Source organism: Mustela erminea, chromosome 10 (assembly GCF_009829155.1).
Source record: "Mustela erminea isolate mMusErm1 chromosome 10, mMusErm1.Pri, whole genome shotgun sequence".
In the NCBI taxonomy this organism is placed as follows: Eukaryota; Metazoa; Chordata; class Mammalia; order Carnivora; family Mustelidae; genus Mustela; species Mustela erminea.
Window position 1 is genome coordinate 53,882,858 of NC_045623.1, and position 21,544 is coordinate 53,904,401.

The following is a 21,544-nucleotide window of genomic DNA, read 5'->3' on the forward strand; positions in this document are numbered from 1 at the left end:
CCGCTCTGTGCTACGCATTCCTTCCCCTTGTAGCCCAAACAAGATTAATCTTTAAATATCTTTGTTGGGGCTCTAGGTGGCTCAGTCGGTTAAGCGTCTGCCTTCGGCTCAGGGCACGATCCCAGGGTCCTTTGGATGGAGCCTGCCACATGGACATAGACACGTGGATATGGACTCAGGGGGGGGAGTCTGCTTCTCCCTCTCCCTCTGCCTGCCGCTCCCCCCGTTTTTGGTCCCTCTCTGTCAAATAAATAATAAAATCTTTAACAAAAATTATCATCCTTGTTTCAGGAAGACATTCCTCCTCTAGTGTTGGTGATCGAGACTTCAAAGGCTCCTGGGAGGCCTGGTTGCCACAACAAGAGGCAGAGCCTCACCATTCCCTCCCCACCACCCTCTGGCTCCTCCTTTCCAGAGAGTTCAGGTCTGGCCTTGTGGCTGCCTCCATGACAGAGACAGGCATTTTGGAAGAAAGAGTATCCCTAAATACAATTTCTTTGTTACTGGTGGATCTCTTTATTATTCTTCCTTCCACTGCTTTGCAGAATGGAGCCGAGGCTATGAGGAGCAGAAACCAAGGCACCGAGTAGAGCGATGGCACTGATTAGGTGGTGCTGCACTTTCAACTCTCAAATGATCTCTTTATAAATTTTAATACTCAAATTCGGACATCTGCAGAATTCACGGTGATGTTCTAGATAGGTTGCGGTCTGGCCCCTGCTCTTCTTTGTGTCGTCCCCACTCAGCGGCCCCCTTTACCCCTGGGCACTTGCTCTCTTTGGAGGCTAAGCCTGGGCCTGCCGAGCAGTAACCCTCCCCACCCCCACCCCAGCCCTCTGTTACAGCCCGTGGGTCCCGCACAAACCTGAGGTACTTCTCTGCCAACTTCTCCGCCTCCCACACTGGACCATGAGCAGCTTGGGGTCTGGGACTGGCATTGGTCTCTATCTTTAGTTAGCACAATGCCCACATAATAGTGATACTCTTAGGTAATTGCCAAAGGAAGCTTCTTTACTTGTAATAAAGCAAAGAAAGAAATAGTCTGCGTTGGCTTAAACGGAGACCGTGTGTCATGTCAGCATGTTGTTTTCATTTTATTTTAACTTTTCTAGGAGGCAACTAAGTCTTGTATCTCTGTCCAAGTCTTTAATTACAGGTTCTGGAGGGAGTAGGGGCTAATGATTTGATGTTGACTCAACTTTGAGCATGATAGCGGTAGTGGTTGGCTAGCTGGTAATTTGTAAACTGGAGAGCCATTTGTGATGCTATAACAGGAAGCTGACTGGAGTCAATATTGTTCCAAAAGGAGTGCCGGTTTAGTCATTGTTCACTTACATTTTTACTCAAGGTTATGTTGTAATGATGACTGGAACTTTTACCTCATTCTAGTGAATTCATGTCTCTTACCTCCCAAATATCTTTCTGTTGCTCTTTCTCAGGTAATGTCAGGATAAATGTAGCATCCATAATTATAATGACCTTTTACTGTAATTATGAATTATTGCCTGTTTCCCCCATTATCTGTACATTCCACCTGGCTGGATGGCTGATGTCTGTTGGATTCACCATAGCACCTAACAGTGCTGAGCGCATAGTGGGTACCCAAGACCTATTTGGGGAGTGTGGTTATGAACCTCTGTAATGTATGTCATTGAGGAGCCACTGAATTTTCAACGAGGCATCGAGATGTGTTTGGGCAGTTTTCCCACAACCTTGAATTAGAAGTCTTATTGATTTCTTATCCCTTTAAAATTAAATGTCCTATAGTATCACATTTCACAATTCGTGTGCTATAGTGGGAGAGGCAGAGGCCAAAAATACTGGCAGTTGAAGTACAGATAAGGAAGGGGGGAAATGGCCCATGTTTGACGTAGTGAAGAGAACAGAACTCAAAACAGGTCTGAGCTTTTAATGAATAGCTCATGGTTTTGTGTCTTCTGTGCATGGTCTTCGTGCTCTATTAACCTACCATAAGTTAACCAATCCGCAGTGCCTGGGTGAATTCATTTTTGGCCAGATTGCTTGGCTACTAAATTGTACTGGTATTGAGTAGCTTTTGCCCCCCCTCCCCCCCATTAAATGCTGTGGATAGGTAGAGGGGACACTTAAAGTGTGTGCCGAGACAGCTGGGTGATATTGCATTACTATCCTAGGAATACTGAGGAGTGGTTATTTTTAGCTTTCACCTGAGCAAACATGACTCAGTTTGTTGACCTGAATCCATCCAGTCCCTTCTTCAATATACAAACTCTATTAATCCCTAGAACCATGCTAGTGACCAAGTAGGGCCTTTGGCACATATACCTATTAGTTAGTTGATTGTGGTGCCTTCAAAGGTTGCAGATAATTTCAATATTTTCCATTTTATTCTTCCCTCTTAGAGTAAAATCCTTCACACTTATTATTTTTTTAAAGATAGAAATCAAACTTTTTTTTTTTTTTAATTTTAGACCGTTTCGTGATCCATGTACTTAAAATTTTGGGTATAGCTAGTGAAAACACTTTCTGCTAGTTATAAGCTTTGTTTTTAGTTTACTTTGATAGGCTTTCTACTTAACAAAACATCTGGAATTCACTTTTAGCTGGTGTCAGAAGTTCTTTAGTTGTAAATATATTATTTGGAGAACATTAACTGTCCGTGTTTGAGTTTCAGAATGTTGATTTACTTTCTCAAAAAATACAAGTGTTTTGCCTTTTGAGTACTACTGGAAAAATTGGAAATGTTGAATTGTCTTCAGGTTTTTAAGTTATGCAAAAGGTTTTTGAGACTAGAGACTAGAGGACTAATTTATTCAAGTGAGGAAAAATATTTGTGATTCCCATAATACAGTTTGAGATGCACTTGAGACTTCTCATAGTTCAGTGCCATGAGATTTATGAAAATATTAGTATTCCTGGGATTTTTTTCTTTATGCAAGATACACTAAGCTAATGAAAGAATGAAAATAATTCAGGCTGCTACAAAGGCAGGCGTTCACTGTGTCCATTAAAAATGCAGCCTTTGTGCCCGTAAAGTGTTCAGCTTCTCTGTTATTAAGTTTGGAATGTGGTTTTGGAGCTTAGCTGAGGAACTCAGCTAGTTATTTTTCATTTTGGTCTAAGGAGGGAGAGACTTGTTTTTCAAAAGTGGGGAGGGGAAGAAAAGACATGAAAAAAGGTTAGGTTCATTTTAGAAGAATCGAAGTTTTAAAATGTAACTATTTTCTGCAGCAAATAGTCAGTTTGAGTATGTTAGCCAAAAATAGAATTCATGAGTTCTGTCTCTCTGTTTATTTCTTCAGCCACATTAAAAAGAGTTCAGTTAAATGTACCATTTGGTTTTTCTAATGTTGGGAGGGCATTATTTGGCCGAGTTAGAATAACCAAAGTTTAATTGATTCTTATTTCTAATAAGCCAGATATTTGATTTTAGGTGGATTAGGTGTAAAATGTCTTTGTGGTACAGTTTTGAGTTTTAAAGAAAAACTTCCCTTGCATGGATTAGTGGTGATTCCGTGGTGCACTGAAGGGCTTCCTGCTAGAGTTTAGTTGTGCTGTGTTTTCTGGTACATTTGTGTCAACACTGCAACAACTTACTGCAAATGTAACATTTTTCTAAAAATTTACCATTAGGACAGATATTAAGGGATAGAAAAAACATGTATTTGAGCATTAGAAGCAGGGCAAAAAACTTTTGCCTTCCCTTTTTTTTTTTTTTAAAAGATTTTATTTTTTTAAGAAAACGCTACACCTGCCACAGGGCTTGAACTCACAACCTTGAGATCAAGAGTTAAAACACCCTCGCTCTACTGACTGAGCCACCCTGGCACCCCACACTCTTGCCTCCTAAGTGATTTTTCTCTTGCTTTGTGTATTTTTCTAGTTGTTACCTGATCTCTATTATGTAAAAATTATTTCTGCTCTTAAAAGGTGGGAAAACACAGTATGCCAGTTAACATATGCACAAAATTAAACAAATTTAAACCACCATAACCTATAATGTTTTCCTTTCTCTGATCATTTTCAGAGATACATCTTATAAATATAAACATATGAATAAAAAAATAGTTTTAAAAGCATATTGTAGTAGCAGGACCCAGATGAAGAAAGCTGCAGAAATTTTCAAAGAGATGTAAAAGTGGGCTCCAGTTAATGGAGAAGCAGTCAGTGTTCTTGGATAGGAAAACTAAATTATTGGAAAAGGATGCCAATTCTGTCTACATTTGTTTGTAGATTTAATGTAATTTCAATAAAATCCCAGCAAAAGGATAAATTTGAAATGGATTGGGGGAGGGGACTTACTGTCAGATCCTGATACAAACCGTCACCTTATAGGATTCAAAACCATGTTGTATCGAGCCATGAAAAGACAGTCCAATACACAAAATAGAGCAGATTGACCAAAGCCATCTGTAGGTATACATAAGATAAAGGTGATGTCATAAGTCAACAAGAAAGGAGAGTCTGTTCAGTAAATAATAATTTAAATAGTTAGAAAAAATAAAACTTGGGACCTCAATTCATCTTTTACTGCATAACAAATTTCAGATGTATCAAATATTTAAATATTTTAAAACATGTAATTGTACAAAAATTACTTGAAATTAATAAAGTGGCTGTTTATTGAATTTGGAGATAAAGAAGGTCTAAGCACAGAAGCATGGAGAAAATATAAAGCTAAAGAGATATTCTTTTTTTTAAAGATGCTCATTTTTTTAATTTAATTATTTTTTTAAGATTTTATTTATTCATTTGAGACAGAGCAATAGAAATGAGCAGGGGGAGAAGGAGAAGCAGACTTCCTGCTGAGCCAGGAGCCTGACATGGGGCTCAATTCCAGGAGGCTGGGATCATGACTGAACTAAAGGCAGAGGCTTAACCATCTAAGTCCCCCACCCCTTTTATTTATTTATTTAAAAGATTTTATTTTTATTTATTTGAGAGAAAGAGTGCATGTACACGAGTTGGGGGGGTGTGCAAAAGGAGAAGCAGACTGCCCCTCAGCAGAGAGCCTGATGCAGGGTTCCATCCCAGGACCCTGAGATCATGATCTGAGCTGAAGGCAGCTGCTTAACCATCTGAGCCACCTAGGCACCCCGGAGATTTTATTTATTTATTTATTTGAGAGAGAGACCGAGAGCACACACACAGGCTGGCGTGAGTCAGGAGGAGTAAAGGGAGAAACGGACTCCCTGCTAAACATGGAGCCAGATCCAGGGCTGATCCCAGGACCCTGAGATCATGACCTGAACCAAAGTCAGACACTTAACTGACTGAGCCACCCAGGCACACCAGGTAAAGAGATATTCTATGAAATCTGGAACTTCTGTACATTTACATATGCTGTAAATAAATTTAGACAACAGATGGAAAAGTTAAGATAAATTACTAGCAAAAAATATTGGGGAAAGAATTATTCTTATTTACAGACAAACTTTACAAGCTAAGGGGGAGATTAGATTAGGTAGATTAAATTTGATACATTATATTGACTGGTTATTTTGCAAACATTAGTTAAATTTTTAATTATACAGAAAATATAATAGCTAATATTTTGCACTTTTTTTAGAGAGAGCACGGGATGTGGTGGGGTACAGGGGAGGAGGGAGAGAGAATTTTAAGCAGGCTCCATGCCTAATGCAAAACCCCACACTGAGCTCGATTTCATGACCCTGAAGTCATAACCTGAGCTGAAATCAAGGGTCAGGTGCTTAACCTACAGAGCCACCCAGGTGCCCCTGTTTTGTGTTTTCTGTGTTCACTTGTTAAAAGTATACAGTGACTCACAAGGGTACATAATGTTATTATTGCCATTTAAGAAATGATAAAATTAATACATAGATAGATTTAATAATTCATGCAAAACCTTCTTAGTGTGGGTTTGTGGCGACAGAAGTAGGAATGAGGGAGCCAGGATGTGATACCAGGCAGGTGGGCTCCAGAGCTGAGGGGCTCACCACTGTGCTACTCTGCTTCTTTACGTGAATGAAAAGAAAAAGCTCTAAAACTCCGTATGGTGTGATCCTATCTTACAGAAATATATATTAATATTAGTATGTATTTTTAAATTCTATAATGTAATTCATTTGTAAATTTTTATCTAATTACATGCTCCTAGAAAAGATAATATTTTGATATTTTTCCAACAGTGGTTACTTCCCTCTAGTGGGATTTTGGGTAAATGTTGTTTTGAACTTGAAAATTTCTGTATTTTGCAGATTTTCTTTTATAGTCCTATAACCGTTTTATAATCACAAAAGTGTGTGTTTTTTAATGTTGTATAGTTCAAATGTGATGATCGCTTTTGAAATACACAGATCAAATGCATGGATTGGATTCCTCTGCGGTGTAGCAGCTTCTGTTCCCACCCCTGACAGTGACCATACTAAGTGAGGGCCCGAGGTCAACGTAGTTCTTTCTCTCCATTAAATGCTGTGTTAGATCTAAGAAGAATCTTAGAAACCAACTGTCTTGGCCAGTCTTAGAGACTAACCATCTTGTTTCTCAGATGAGGGTCCTGAGACGATGAGATCTCACCAGTTGACCCAAGATGAACTGACAGTCTGTTGTTCAACCAGGCTTCAGTCGCAGGTCTTCTGACTTCAGACACTGTGCTCTGTGAAGTCCCAGAGTCCTCAGGCAGGTGGGAACGGAAGCACAGTTGATTTTTGTGACATTTGTTTGGAGTAAGGAAGTAACTGAACCAAAGTGGTTACAAAGGTATTCTTTCAATGAAAATGACAGTGATTGAAAACCTAATGGGGAAACTCTTGGAGATACTTTATGATGCCTGTGGAGGTCACTGAAGGGTCCTCACCTGGATTTGGGGGATCCCCAGCTATTACTGATCCTGATTAGAGAAGGCAGTGTGAACATTGGAGGCAAATGTTAGCCCCAAAATGAGCACTTCGGTGGATGATTTTTCTAAAACAGAAAATCCTTTCCTTTTCAGCCCCCGGCCCCACGACGGCAGTGTCCTACATGTCGGTGAAGTGTGTGGATGTCCGTAAAAACCATCACAAGACAAAATGGCTAATGCCCTGGGGACCCAACCAATGTGACAAGATCCGAGACATCGAGGAAGCAATCCCAAGAGAAATTGAAGCCAATGACATTGTGTTTTCTGTCCACATCCCCCTTCCCTCCATGGAGATGAGTCCTTGGTTCCAGTTCATGCTGTTTATCCTGCAGCTGGACATCGCTTTCAAGCTGAACAATCAAATCAGTAAGTGTTCTCTCTTCTCATTCCTTTCCTTCCTTGGATACTTTTCTCTCTTCTGGTTCTTTGAGAGCCAGTTCCAGTAACAGTACAGAAAATTACTGACTACTTACTACTCGCTAGGCCCTTTTCTGAATATCCTACTTATACTAACCCATTTCCTATTCCTAGCAATTTAGTGAGGTGAGTCTTACTATCTCATCCTAGGGATAGAAGCCCTGGGCCTCTGAAAGGTTGTTCAAGGTCAGAGGTGAGAGAGCGGAAGGGCTGGGATTCAAACCCAGGCAGTCTGGCTTGAGAGCCTTGCCCTAACCACCAAGCTTCATCACCTTTGTAGTGTTAGGACGGAGCTCACCCCAGTGGAGTGATTTGAGGATTTCTGAAGGTCCCATGTTTCAAAATGTCTCTTCCCTCTAGGCTTTAAGAATAGCCATCGTCTTAGTAAAGATCTCTGTCAAAATGGGAATGCCAGCCCATGAGCACTCATTTTTGCATAAAACCAGGGTTGGGTTTTTTTTGTTTGTTTTATTTTGTTTTTGTTTTTTGTGGTTCAAGATTCTGAGGGTATGGGACATAGAAACATTTCACGAGGAGGTGATTATATATGGCATCTGAGAACTGTATAGAGAACCTTAGGTTGAGAAGAAAAACATTTTTTAGTGACACAGGATCAGGGGTGAGATGGAAAGAGAAAAAAGTATGTTGGAGACCTCTCTGCCTGGGGCCTGTCCTTGGATTAAAGCACTTTTTCTAATTCTAATTTTCCTGTATCAGCAATAATCTCCATATATAATCATTAAAATTATTTTGTGTAGGAGTTACCAGTATACATGCTTGATAGACATCTTATTGGGAACCAACAGATAATCTGAGATAATTTCCAGAATGGAGAACTCCCTCCATTCATTCAGTCTCTTACCCATTATTTTAAACTGTTTCGTCATGTCTACTACTGCCTGGCACTGTGCTCTTGGCTAGACATGTGGATACAGGTGAAGACAGTGTCCTTTAAGGGGCTTATCGTCAAGTGCAATGATGGGCAAATAAATGATATGCCAGTATGATGGGCTAGGGGTTGCAATCAAAGTTTGTGCAGGGGGCTGTGGAAATACAAAGAAAAAGCTTTAAACTTTAGAACTTTAGAACACACCAAGGGAAGACCGCCTTGGTGCGTGAGTGAATTTATGAGTGTGTGTGTGTGTGTGTGTGTGTGTGCGCGCGCGTGCATGTGTGTGTATAGAGCTGAGCAAGTAGATATTTAAAGTGAATGTTAAAGAGTGAAAACCTGATGAGAAGTTGGGGGTGAGGGCGGGGATAAATAGAAGAGCATTCTAGACAGAGGGAATGGCTGAGAGGAAGGGCCAGATTTGCCCAACAACAGGAAGCATTCAGTGGTATTTCACATGTCCACATTCTCTTGCCCATTGTCATCTCTGTTGGTTGTGTAACACATTTATTCATTCACTAATTCAAACTTTATTATGTCCCAACCCTACTTGAAATGCTAAATACTGGGGATACAAGACTGAACAAAACATGTCCTTTTAAGGAGTTGGGTAAGACAGTGGTTGGGAAACAGAAAAGAAAGAAAGGTATGTGCTATGATGGGGGGAATAGGCAATGTTTTGAAAATGTGATTTATAAGAAATATATATTTGGTCATCCAGATCACCAGAATATACTTCTCATATATATTTGGTCCCGGCTCTTGGTTCCCAAAACCCTTGGAATTTCCTGAGTGATAAGAACAATGGGAGCATGTTTTGTTATAATATTTGGTCTCGTCCTCAGTTCCTGAAAAAGCATCGGAAGCCATAAAGGTGAGATGGGTGCCTTGTTCATAAGCCCCTTTCCACCACCACTGGGCTTATGTTAATGAGGTAACTTTTGGAAAGCACCTAAGGGTGAGGGAACTGGTCGCCAGGGGGGCCAACCACAAATAAGGGTGGCACTTTCAGTTCCACTCCTGATTGTCAGGGAGGGGAGAGGGGCTGGAGGTCAATTCAGTCACCAGGAGCCAGTGACTTAATCAGTTGTGTGTATGTAATGAAACCTCCATAAAAAGCCCAAAGGAATGGAGTTCAGGGAGCTACCAGGCTGGCAAACCAGAATGTTTCTTCGTGTCGCCCTGCCGGGCCCCAAACTCTGAGGAAAGAAAATTTCATTAGGGACCTTGTCCCATGTAGCTCTTACCGGGCTGTTGGTTCATATCCTTTGTCATCAACTGGTAATTCTTTGAACTGCTCTAGCAGTTTAAACCCGAATGGGGGCCTGTAGAAACCTCTCAGTTTATAGCCAGTTGGTCAGAAATACAGGTAACACCCTGGGCTTGAGATTGGCGTCTGATATGGAGGGTGCTCTGTGGGGAGGCCCTTAACCTGGGGGATTAGATCCATCTCTAGGTAGATAGTGTCAGAATGGAGTTGTGTTGTAGGACACTGTGCTGGTGTCTGAGAATTATTGGATATGGGGGGACTCCCACCTCCAACACACACACAACACATCTTATTTGGTGGTCAGAACCTATTACATATTTTAACAAATAAATTACTTCACAGCAAATATATTTCTTAAAGATTTTATTTATTTATTTGAGAGAGAGCACACCTGTGTACACATGAGGGCAGAGAGGGGCAGAGGGAGAAGTAGAAGCTGGCTCCCCACTGAGCAGGGAGCCCAACGTGGAGCTCAATCCCAGGACCCCAGGATCATGACCTGAGCTGAAGGCAGATGCCCAACCGACTGAGCCACTCAGATGCCTCTACCTCCCAGCAAATATATATTTTTAAGATTTTATTTATTTATTTGACACAGAGAGAGAGAAAACACAAGTAGACAGAGAGGCAGGCAGAGAGAGAGGGGGAAGCAGGCTCTCCGCTGAGCAGAGAGCCCGATGTAAGACTCGATCCCAGGACCCTGAGATCATGACCTGAGCTGAAGGCAGAGGCTTAACCCACTGAGCCACCCAGGTGCCCAAATTGTTAAATTTCTTACCATGTGAAAGCCCATACCTAATAGGGGCACACTGAAAAATTAAGATAGACAACTAACAGTTCCTTCAATGAATGTGTAAAGTAACTGATACCATAGAACCATCAAGAAAACCAAGTCATAAAATACTGTTTAGGGGCAGTAGCCATGGGTGGGAGCTGTCAACTTGAATATGAGAAGGTTATGTGTTGGGTTTGTGGGAATATTTTTTTTTCTTAAATTTGTTCTTTATACCTTTGCTAAAGGACACTGAGGAAGGCCTCCATGAAACTAGTGATGGTATGTCTTTGCTCAAAGAGAGAGAGATTTTTAATTTTATAATATTTATAAGACACTATAGATCTGTTTTCCTCTGATCCTTATGTTAAGAACGTGTGAGACTTTTGTCCACTTCTTATATTTTATAGTTAGTTTGGATGCTTTTCTGGCAGCAATAAGTAGGACAGGAGAAAAGGGATCAGGGATGTAGTGAACAAAATACTATGATATGTGGATGACTTCCTGTTTATCAAAGATTCGGATGTAATAGTGTTACCTTAATTGTAAGGAAAAGTCAGGACCAATTCTATTTTTTCTTTAAACTTTCTCAGGCAGTCTATGAAATGAGTTCCAGTTTTCAAATAATGAGAAGGGATTTTAACAGTTTGGATTATGAAATTAATATTAGATTTCCAAGACAAATATAAATATAAATATGGCCAGAGTGTTCACCTACTTTTGAAGGGTCTTTGAGCAGATAAGGTAACCTAAGGACTATATATTTTAAGTGACTTTTAGTCATTTGGTGTTAAATGTATATATTCTTTTTAAACTTTTCCATGTAAGGTGATACAGGTTTTAGCTAGAATTTTAGATCTTGACAAACCTCAGAAAGTAGAAATCATTGACTCTTTAAAAGCTTATCATTACTTAAGCGGTTCCAAGATTTCATCAGATTAATAGTTTTAGGGGGGGAAATGGTGACATTAGAGGGAACTTTATAAATTAGAGGGAAATTTATAAAACTGGTTAGAGAGTGTATATATTGTATTTAATTATTGACAAGATATTCCATGTGAGTTACGTAAAAAACAAACAAACAAAAAAAAAAACATAGTCCTCATTTGAAAAAGCAATTTTAAATAGAACCTCTACTTTTCACCTTCTAAACTTAAATATTGAAAAACCTACAATTGTCTTTCACTGATAAGTATAGAAAGTAGCCATTTGAACTTTGAAGTGGTGACAGTTTTAAAACGATAGCCTGCAGGAGCTGGGGAGGGAAGCCCACTGAAGGGAATCTAGACTTCGAGATGCTTGGAAGTAATTGACCTATTGGTGAATAGCAATGACAAATTCCTCGCAGACCAGCCTGTCAAAATCTGTGATTGGGTCAACACTAACTTTTAGTTAAAGTTAAATTAAATTATTTGTCAGGAATTAAACTATTTGTCAGGGCACAAACATGGTGCTTCTGTAAAGTTGTAAGGGACCTGGGACTTCAGTTTTTACAACAAAAAGGAAATGGAGGGGAGCATGAGTACCCTGAAAAGGGGTGTCGAGGAAAACTCAACCAAAACATCTGGCATCTGGATGTGTAGGGTTAATCACTGGGAAAAATGAATGCTTATCTATGTGATGGGCTTCGATTTTTCTGTGACACCAAATTCTGTTATTTGAAAATACCCTGTAAAGTGGGTGTACCTCATTCTTTTTAAAGTGCATTATCGGTCACTCAATTTATGTACGTATCTGTGAAAGACAGGCCTGGATTGGCTAAGACTGTGCCTTCTTATGAAAAGGAATGTCAATCTACTGATTACAACTGCAAGTCACATACTTAGCATACCCTCAGACTCTCCATGGGGCTTCTTTTGAGGAACCTGGGTGCAGAGATCAAAGAAAGTTGGTTTTTTTTTTTTTTTTTTGACATGTCTCTATGTCTCTACCCAGCTTTCAAATCTATAGGCTGTTGAAACAGAAGCACTGCGATTAGTTGGCAGAAAGCCTCAAGATGGATTGATCTGTGTTGAGTAGTAAATCTAGAATTTTAAGGAGCTTAAAAATTCCTTAGGCTGAAAAAATACTGGAAAATGCTGTGGGGTAGGAAAAGCTGGCCCATCTATTCTGTTCTTAGGTAATGAAGTCATTATGTTTTGCCTTGAGCCCTGTGCTGTATGCTAGGATCAAGTGTTAAGTCATACTTGCTTGTTTCATTACTACAAATGACTACATGAAATGATGGAATTATTTCTGAAACTGACAACTGATTTTTCTTCTCTCAAACTGAGAACATTTCTGTAAAATGTATTTCTAGTAAAAAAGAAAAAAAAATTAGAATGATATTACCCTGTTCTCAAGTTCCATAGCTGAGCGTCCTGCCTAACTTTTTACCAAGTAATTGTGCTCTTCCATTTTTATATCACATGAAGACAATTAGAATAAAAGAATAGTCTGTTAACTGTAAAAACAAAAACAAAAACAGTCATGTTATCTAAAATGATTAGGGGTGAATTTACCAAAGGAAGAAAGTCTGTGAACGTATTCTTGGCCATTAGCACGAGTCTTGGTTCTTAATTCTATGTTTTCAGATGCCTCTTGGGAAGAGTCCACAAAGAGAGCTTAATGCAGGAGAGGATTCCATATGCCATGAAACTACCGATGGCTAATGATGGAGCTAGGCCGTTGGTAAAATGGTACTCATGTGGCTGGATTTCCATGCCTTATCAGATAGTCCTTTTTAACAAAATACGTTGTAGCAACTACTAAGAAGAAATCTAATTCTTCTCTCCCGTTCCTTTCAAAAAAGAGACCTACTCTGAATCATGACCATGTTACAGTCCCTGTTTGTAGGAAACATTTCTGATTAAATAGTTTGTTTTTTTTTTTCGTTAAGATTCACTTATTTATTTGAGAGAGAGAGAGTGTGAGCGCCAGGGGTGGGGCTGGGGGAGAGGCAGAGGGAGGAGGAGACAGAGTCCTAAGTAGACTCCATGCCCAGTGTGGAGCCCCAAATGGGGCTCGTTGCTGGTCTTGATCTCAAGACGCTGAGATTGCCACCCAAGCCTCCGTCAGAGGCTTAACCGACTGTACTATATGCCCCTGATGGGACAGGGGTTTTGTTTTGTTTTGTTTTAAAGATTTTATTTATTTGACAGAGAGAGAGACACAGAGAAAACAGGAACACAAGGAGGCTAAGTGGGAGAGGGAGAAGCAGGCTCCCTGCTCGGCAGGGAGCTTAATGACTGAGCTACCCAGGAACCCTGGACAGTTTAAATTACAAGCTGGTGTCACCAATATTTTTGAAATTATCTTTTAAATTTCTTTATCTACCTTAATCGGAGTCAATATGAGCAGAAATGACCTCTCATTTTCTCTCTGCCCTCTCCACTCACGTCCCCCAAAATGATAAACTGAAAAAGCTCAAAATACAACAAAAAGATCCAGGAAATTTAAATGTGGTGGGGTTTGCAGAGGTAGGTAAAAGATAGGGAGGTTGTTAATATTTGAGGTAGGCTTGTATGGCCAGTCTGCTTTCTTCTTACGGAGTCATGTGCCCTCTTCAAACCCAGTTGAGAACCTAGAATTTTCTAATATGAATCAGTCTTACCTACTGACCTGGGTTAGAAAAAAAAACTAAAATCACAGGAAAAGACTGTATTTTGTCGATTAACCAGGATAGCAGAGATTAGGGACACCATGTATGTTTGCTTTTGTTTATGGATTACCTTTCCCTTCGAGGGGCTCTTTAGGAACAACCCTGGAATTAACCATTGAGAGCAAGTTTAAACTGGCGGGAAAATGGCAACCTTTGGCTTTGTTTCATTTGGGCGTGATTATTGGTGAACTCATTACTTCGACAGCATCACTATAAAACTCTCTGGATCTTCTTTATCTGGTTCAAAGATTTTGTCATACGTTATGTATATCCAAGTGAAGAAATACAGCCTCGGAACAGAGTTGGGCTCCTCTAAAACCTTGCCATGATTTTTTAAACAGATGTTTATAGTTTAGTATATCCTGTTCTTCCTCCTCCCTTCCAGTCATCCATTGGCTTTCAGGTCGGTTTAACATTGGGAAGGAGATCGTATTGGGTCAGTCTCTAGTCATAACAAACCACTCACTTATGGTTTGAATAATTTGCAGTTGCTGTTATTAAATATCACCTGTGTGATTGCAGACTTTGAGCCCTGGCAGGAAGTTTGGAGTGCTGCTAGTCTAGTAATCTTCAACCAGGAAGCTTACGGGTGGATTTCAAGGGCCAGGCAATCCCCCTGGGATTCTATATAAAATTTCAGTCATATTTATTGTATGTATTTTTAGAGTAAGAGGGTTTGTGGCTTTTGTCAGGTTTTCAAATCGACTGCTTGATCCCAAAATGTTAAAGGGGCTAATCCTTTCATTTCCTGGATGGAGAAACCTTACACCCTGAGATACTGACCCACCTTAGCAGAGCTGGCCGAAGACAAAGCAGGATCTCCTCGTTGTACATTAACCGTGTAGGTAGGTGGGTGGTACGTGGCCACAAGGACACTACCTGCGTGCTGGTCAGTGAGCCTTCTCCCAACCAGCACCCAAGTCTTCTTGGACAGAAGTGGCACTGGTCTTTCTAAAATAGTGTATTTTCTATTTTTCTCTTTTGAATCTCCCAAACTGTAGTTCAGGGAATGTAGTGCAGTCTAGAATCTGTTTATAGTGCCACAGCTGCAGATCACCCACATGTCTGATTTCCTGCTCTGAGTTTGGAATATAAACGAGGAGATTCTCTTTGCATCCATAACAAGTATATCCTGGTTGCTAAAATAAATCCTGGTGACATCAATGAGGAGTGTGAACAGTCAAGCAGCTAGCAGCGGCAGATTCCTTGATGGCACCCTCACTATATACGAGGTGGTTTCAGGGTTGGTTTTTTTTACCTCCTCCTCTTCTAACTTGGGGTATTCCTGTCAGTATTTAAATGCCATTCAGTCATCACATAGCTAAAATGTGGGGTTATTTTACTGAGAATCCTATCTTTATTTTGGTTAACCTAAGAAAATATGAAGAAAAATCCGTTTTCTGGATTATGCTTTCCAAAGCAAAAATAAGTTGGATGGGTGAAGGAAAACCCTCTGTTAAAGCTGAATTCAACTTGCAAAAGTGCCAGGGACTCTACATTCGAAAAAAAATTTTCCCTAATGTCTACCTATTGTAGGCACACGGATGCTAAAAATGGTTCCAGTTCTTCCTTTGCTTTGGTATATTAGTGCTAATTTGGTTGGAGAGGTAGTAGTATTAAAGCGGGAGGAGGTTCTGACTTTTAAATTTTTCTGGTCTAGGTTATTTCCTAAAATAATTGTCCAGTGAATGTCTCTTTCCTGTCTTACCTGTTGTTCATGTTATGGCCATAAGGAAAGCCCAGGCCTAACCTAACAAGCAAGATTGTATCTTCTTTTTTTTTTTTTTAATTTATTTATTTATTTATTTATTTGACATAGAGAGATCACAGTAGGCAGAGAGGCAGGCAGAGAGAGAGAGGAGGAAGCAGGCTCCCCGCTGAGCAGAGAGCCCGATGCGGGACTCGATCCCAGGACCCTGAGATCATGACCCGAGCCGAAGGCAGCGGCTTAACCCACTGAGCCACCCAGGCGCCCCACAAGATTGTATCTTCTAAAGAAGGGGAGGTTTGGGGGAAGATTGAAAATATTTAAATTCAGCTTCTTAAAAAAAAAAAAGTTCCTGTCATATAGTCGGAGTTGTCTTTTTAAGCATGGAGCAGCCTGTCACGGGTAGTTATCAAACAAAAGCTCATTGGGGTGGAGAGATTCACGGTGATAATTTTATGTTGGGTGACCTTTTCTTTACAAAGTACTCTTGTACCAGAGGTGCTGACGGTTGTCTTTGTTGCCAGCCATTTGCTTTGGCTCCATACCATATTCTCACAGAACCAGACTATGTGCCCTCCCTCAGACTGTGGGCTTCCACCATGCCTGCTGAGTGGGCCGCTGGTCACAAGCTCAGCACCCCAGCCACAGCTGATTGGATTAGGATGGGCCCTTCACCCAAGGAGAGCGATCAGATTCTCTCTTGTGCAAAATCGGGATTCAAATCGTCTCCGATTAAGACAACTTTACTTATATTTCATCTGATCATCTTACCAGGTTTTCCTGGTGGAGAGAGGAAATTGAAGACCAGAGAGGTTAAATAACTCGTTTAGAGTCTCACAGCTGAGAAATAGAAGGGTTATGAGCAAAAATGATCTCAGGAGTCCTGTACCTTGACGCTATCCTGAGTCTATCTGTCCTGCAATGTAGCGTCTCTGTCTTATGAGTAGGAAATTAGACCAGATGATCCCTGAGGTCTTGTCTCTCCAACTCTTTTGCTGGGAGTCCATGACTCACTTCAGATTCTTTGGCTTTATAAAAACCATTTGAATATCCATCCCTTCAGCTTTGTAAATAGGTGACGTCACGGACCCTCAAGTGGGAACCATTTTAGAAGATGCCCCGTTGTGCGTGGATGAGCTTAGTGTTGACAGGAGTGAATTTTCTAGTAATTTTCTTTTGTTATGTGTTTACCTTGTGTTCATTTCTAGTCCTTGGGTAGGCAGACAGGGTTGGTGTACTGGAAGTATATTTTTAGGCTGACATTAAAAAATGTATCATAGACACCAACACAGGAAGTAGTTTTTAGGTGAGTCAGTGTATAAATAACCTCAAAGAGTTTTCATAAAGGGAAGGTTGATCTTTTAATTCAACAGGCCAGCTTCTGAGGCCCTCTTCCCAACTTCCTTTATTCATTCAGTGGTCATTTATTGGGCTTCTACTATGTGCTGGCATTTTTGTACTTTAAGTCCTTATCTTTTATACTACAGTTTCAAAAAAACCTCCTGGCCCTTCTTTGTTTACTTCTCTCGATCCTGCAAGACTGCATTTTGAGAGCAGGGACTGTATCTTGTTCATCTTTTTGTCTCCATACTTAACATAGCCCCAGGCTGTATAAATACTCAAGATGTACTCATAATAATTAATTAGGAGCACACAGTCTAGTCCAGAGAGAAATAAACAAAAAAATTACACTAATGTGTTCAGAGAGAAAGAAAAAATTACACCAGTGTGTTCAGTGTTAAGTGCCCAGAGCATTCCATGAACAAAGAAGGGGAAATGATGAACTCACTGAAAGGTAATTTTTTAATTGAGTCTTGAAGGGTGGAATCTTCCAGGAGATGTTGGAATTTGTGACTTTCTAATATATGAGGGCAAAGAAATGTCTAAGAGTAGCTGTATTTTGTTCAAGGAAATGAGAGTGTTTGGGGCTAAATTCCTGATCTGACACTTAAAAATTTCATGACACTTTTGGTTAAATTAATGAAATTCCTTGTACTTCATTTTCTTCATGTATAAAATAGAGGTAATTTGTAGTGCCGTCCTTATATGATTGTTTTAAGGATGAAACTAGAATAATACGTATGTGGCTTTTTCATAGTTAAGTGCTTGGTATGTGGTACATGCTCAGTAAAGGTGAGTTATTGTTATTCTTGGACTTGAGCAGAGAGGAGTGAGTTCTGGAGAGAACACAGAAGACCAGCAAGAAGGACAGCAGGGCTGAGTGTGCAAAATAAGGACCTGCATGGTTGCTGGCCATAGGCCTTTGATTACTGAAGGACAGTAGTTTTTAACTTTGGATCAAGGACCTTGAGCTTGGGAGAGAAATGTGCATAGGTCCCATTCAGACATATTTTATTTGTATTTCTTCAACTGAATCCCCGAAGTTATCTGTGGGATTCAGAGGTTTATGAGTCTCAAGGTAAGAATTTCAACTTCATGATCTAGGGAGACCCCATGTGAGCTTCAAGTCACATATTGATCAGCACTTAAGCAATTGGAGAACACCCTAAAATAGAAGACATGGAAATTTTTCAGCATCCTGAGGAGAATACACCCACAAGGCATGGTTTAATGACATTTGACTATAAACATGTTGACATATAAATTAAAATGTTTTGGAATAAGGTAATAATTTAAGATGAGAATAGAAGAATCTATTGTATCTGGAACACAACCTCTGCAGACTCTGTAGACTGAAATTTACAGAAGTGAAGTGACTTCTCCAGGGTCACCTGGTTTGCCTATGAGAAAGTCAGGACTAAGATCCCTAGTTTCCCACCTTGAAATGCTGTGAAAGAACGTGTGGTGTGTGAAGGATAGTGAGGCCCTTCGTTAGGCTGCAGAAGGATTCTGTATTGGAGAGAAAAGAGAAGCTGAAAGACGAAAGGGGCAGTTGGTGAGTTGCAGTGATGGCCAGGCAAGGGAATTTGGAGTTTGATCCTTAAGAAAAGAAATTGAAAATCACATCTCTAGTGCTGAAATAAAATGTGGAATTGAGGATTCGAGACTCATAGCTTGTTCTTTGTATTATAACAGCAGCTGGAAACTGCATTTCTTTTTTTCCCATTTGGACTTCTCGCATGGTGGTATTCCCGACGGGAGGGCATCTGTGAACTTTTTAATGGGAGAAGTCGTAAAGCTGGGTTAGGGCTGTTCGCGCGAGGCTGCCTTCGGAGGCAGGTAAAAATCTGACTCCCCTTTTGCTTTTCAGCTACAGACACAGCCATCGCTGCCACCACCAGCTGAGTGACTCGGAATCTAGGGGTTGCCAGTAATTGTGGGTTTAAGTCACAGAGGAAAAAGATAAGAGAAGAGCAAGGCTGGTTTTTCCACAATTAAATGTTGCCTCTCGGGCTTCTCTGACGGCAGGAATCCAAGAGGTCAGGAACCACCAGCCGTATTATTTTTCTCCCTGGCTGCCTGCCTTCATTTGTAACCCCTCCTCATTCATGGGAATGAAGAAAAGGTGGGTTGAAAATAAAAAGCTTGTTCTAGCCTACTTTTTCCTTTACGAAACTTGTCAGAAACAAAGCTTTCCCGTGAAAGAGACGGAATCCCTTCTGGTAGCTGGCTTTTCCTGCTGGCAGCACAAAGATATTTTGGGGGGTGAAGGGGGGTGGGAGAGAAACACCATTGTTGAAATGTACTATTGTCTTTTTCCAGTTAGGACAGGGTTTTTCTCAAGTACTGCCCAGTACTCTGGTATTTTTGTATTTGGTATGGTTTAACTTGTGTATTAGTCAGATTCAAGTTTTTATCCCTTGTCACTTAAGGCCATTACAAGTGCCCTGAGGGCAGGGATTGTTTTATTGTTCTTTGTTTTTGCCACGAAGCCTCAAGTGCAGAAGCCAGTTCTGCAGCTGGTCCTTTGTTAAGATTTCTGCATTTGTGGAATGTTAGAACTAGAAGGACTTTAGTGGATCCAACTTCGGTAATTAATGAAAGGATTCATAAAATGACTTACTCAAATTGTACAGCTAATAAGTGGCTTTACCTAGAACAAGAAACTGGTCTCCTAACTCCACCTAACGTATGACATAATGGCAAACAGCTTGAGCTGTGGAATCAGACACCCCTGGGTTCCCGTTTTGCCTCTTTCCTGCACTAGCAGTGTGGGCGAGCGTGGGCCTCAGTTTCCCCATGTTGAGACTGAGGCCGATCATCCATGTCAGGCTGGCACAGATGTATGTGAAAAGGTAGGCACTCACAAATAGGAGCTTTTAAAGATCATTCTTTTATTTCTTTTAAAAGCACAATACCTTCTTTACAAGAAAACTAGACATTTCTAGGATCTCTTCAGAAATTTCAGAAAAGATAGCGTGATCGATTTGGGTGGGGTAATCAGGCCCTTCGGTGCAACCTAAAATGGACTAAAAATGAAAATTGGCACCACCCTCAGGAAATACGGGCCACCCCTCAGCACAGTTAGTAAAGAAGTGCCCACTTCTTTACTTTTTTTTAGCAAAGAACCTAGAGATCGGGGTAGTGAGGGGACAAGTCAGCAGATTCCACTTACCTCCCAGGTGATGGGAACATAAATAAGTGTATGCGATGTGATGAGAGATGGGGAAGCCAGGGTCTGAGGGCCCAGCTGCTGGGACTTCCTGCTCAGGGGCAAGCCTGTGGAGGCAGAGGGGCTGCCAACAACACCTGAAAGGAAAGAGAAGTTTTTTCAAAGGAGAGACTGAGGGAAATGGCAGGAGGAGAACAGCAGGAAAAGCAGCCTGTTAGTGCAGGTGCCTTTTATTGAGGGAGGGGCAGTGGGGGTCTTCTGGGGTTCAGCCAACGGTGGTTTTTGATTTTTGTCTCTCTCTCTCTCTCTGACACATTGCCTTCTCGCTGCTCTTTGTGTTGCTACAAGGCTGTCCGTCACTTGGATAGCTGGGTGGCAGCCCAATGTGGTCCCATGGCTGTCTGGAGCTGGAGTCCGGGGAAGGCCCTTGCCAGTTGATCAAGGGTAGGACCTGAGCTGCAAAGAATGCCCCAGATCCTGAATTCCCCACAGAAGCCTCGAGAAACAAATCCTCTGTGTGAGGAACACTGGCCTGACTCCAGCAATAACACAGCTGTTGAAACAGCTTAGTCACCAGGGCGATGGAGGCAGTGGGGCCCGGGAATGCTGGGGCTCCGATGTTTAGCCCTGAGAGCCAGGGCTCCCCGCCCACAAGCATTCCCTTGTTTCTTTGAAGCCCAACCATAACCCCCTCCCTGGGTAGGACAGCATGAGGAGAGAAGCTAAAACACTTGAGGACTTGGGAGAGGAAAAGAAATGGTCACTCCTTTTAGACACCTGATTTCTCTCTCTTAAGGATCCTGGTTTATTTCCTGGGTTACTTTTTTTTGTTCCCTACCCGGGGCTAGGCAGTGTGATTTCGATATGGTGGTGGGGGCCGGGAATAAATGCACTCATTTATTTTATCTAGAAAATAAGGTGATTTCCTTAGCTTTTGGGTGTCCGTGTGATGCACGAAGAAGTTAAGAGGGCAAGTCGGGGTCCTTCTGCCTGATCTTGCTTGGATTCCTTTAGCAGCTGCATCGGTTAGTGCTGTGGTCAGAGGGACTCTGGGCAGATCTGGGCAAAATACTTAGCTGATTTCATCAGGATTTGGGGAGGACTAATAAACTGCCACAGAGTGACCCCATTCCTCTTCCAGCTCTTTGAAGAACTGACCTTCGTGTTTTCTCTTTATCCTGGACTACTTCTGCACTGTTTGTTTTGGAAGTTGTTAAGTTAAATTAGCCATCCCTTTCCTTTCCTGGTTACTGTATGAGAATGCAGCTGTCAGTCCGTGAACTCTGCCATCATCTATTTTTAGATTCAGTGTGAATGAAGCTCTCTTCTCTAATTGCTTTCAGAGAGAAGGGGGAAGGAGAGAGAGAGAGAGGGGAGGCAGGTAGATTTTTGTAACCATCAAATCAGTTATTCTAAATGCTCTGTGCATTGATGGTGTCCTGGGGAGAAAGCAAAGAAGCTCACTGTGTGTTTCTCCCTTGGCTGTCAAGTATGTTT

At 41.1% G+C, this 21,544-nt stretch overlaps 1 protein-coding gene across 1 annotated transcript in view; it reads left to right on the plus strand.

The window, feature by feature from the left end:
* WLS (Wnt ligand secretion mediator) overlaps positions 1-21,544 on the plus strand; it is a 101,728-nt gene that overhangs the window by 36,887 nt on the left and 43,297 nt on the right. Inside the window, exon 2 of the mRNA XM_032361507.1 lies at positions 6,932-7,204. Coding sequence (XP_032217398.1) covers positions 6,932-7,204 — 273 coding nt within the window. The remainder of the gene's footprint in view (positions 1-6,931; positions 7,205-21,544) is intronic.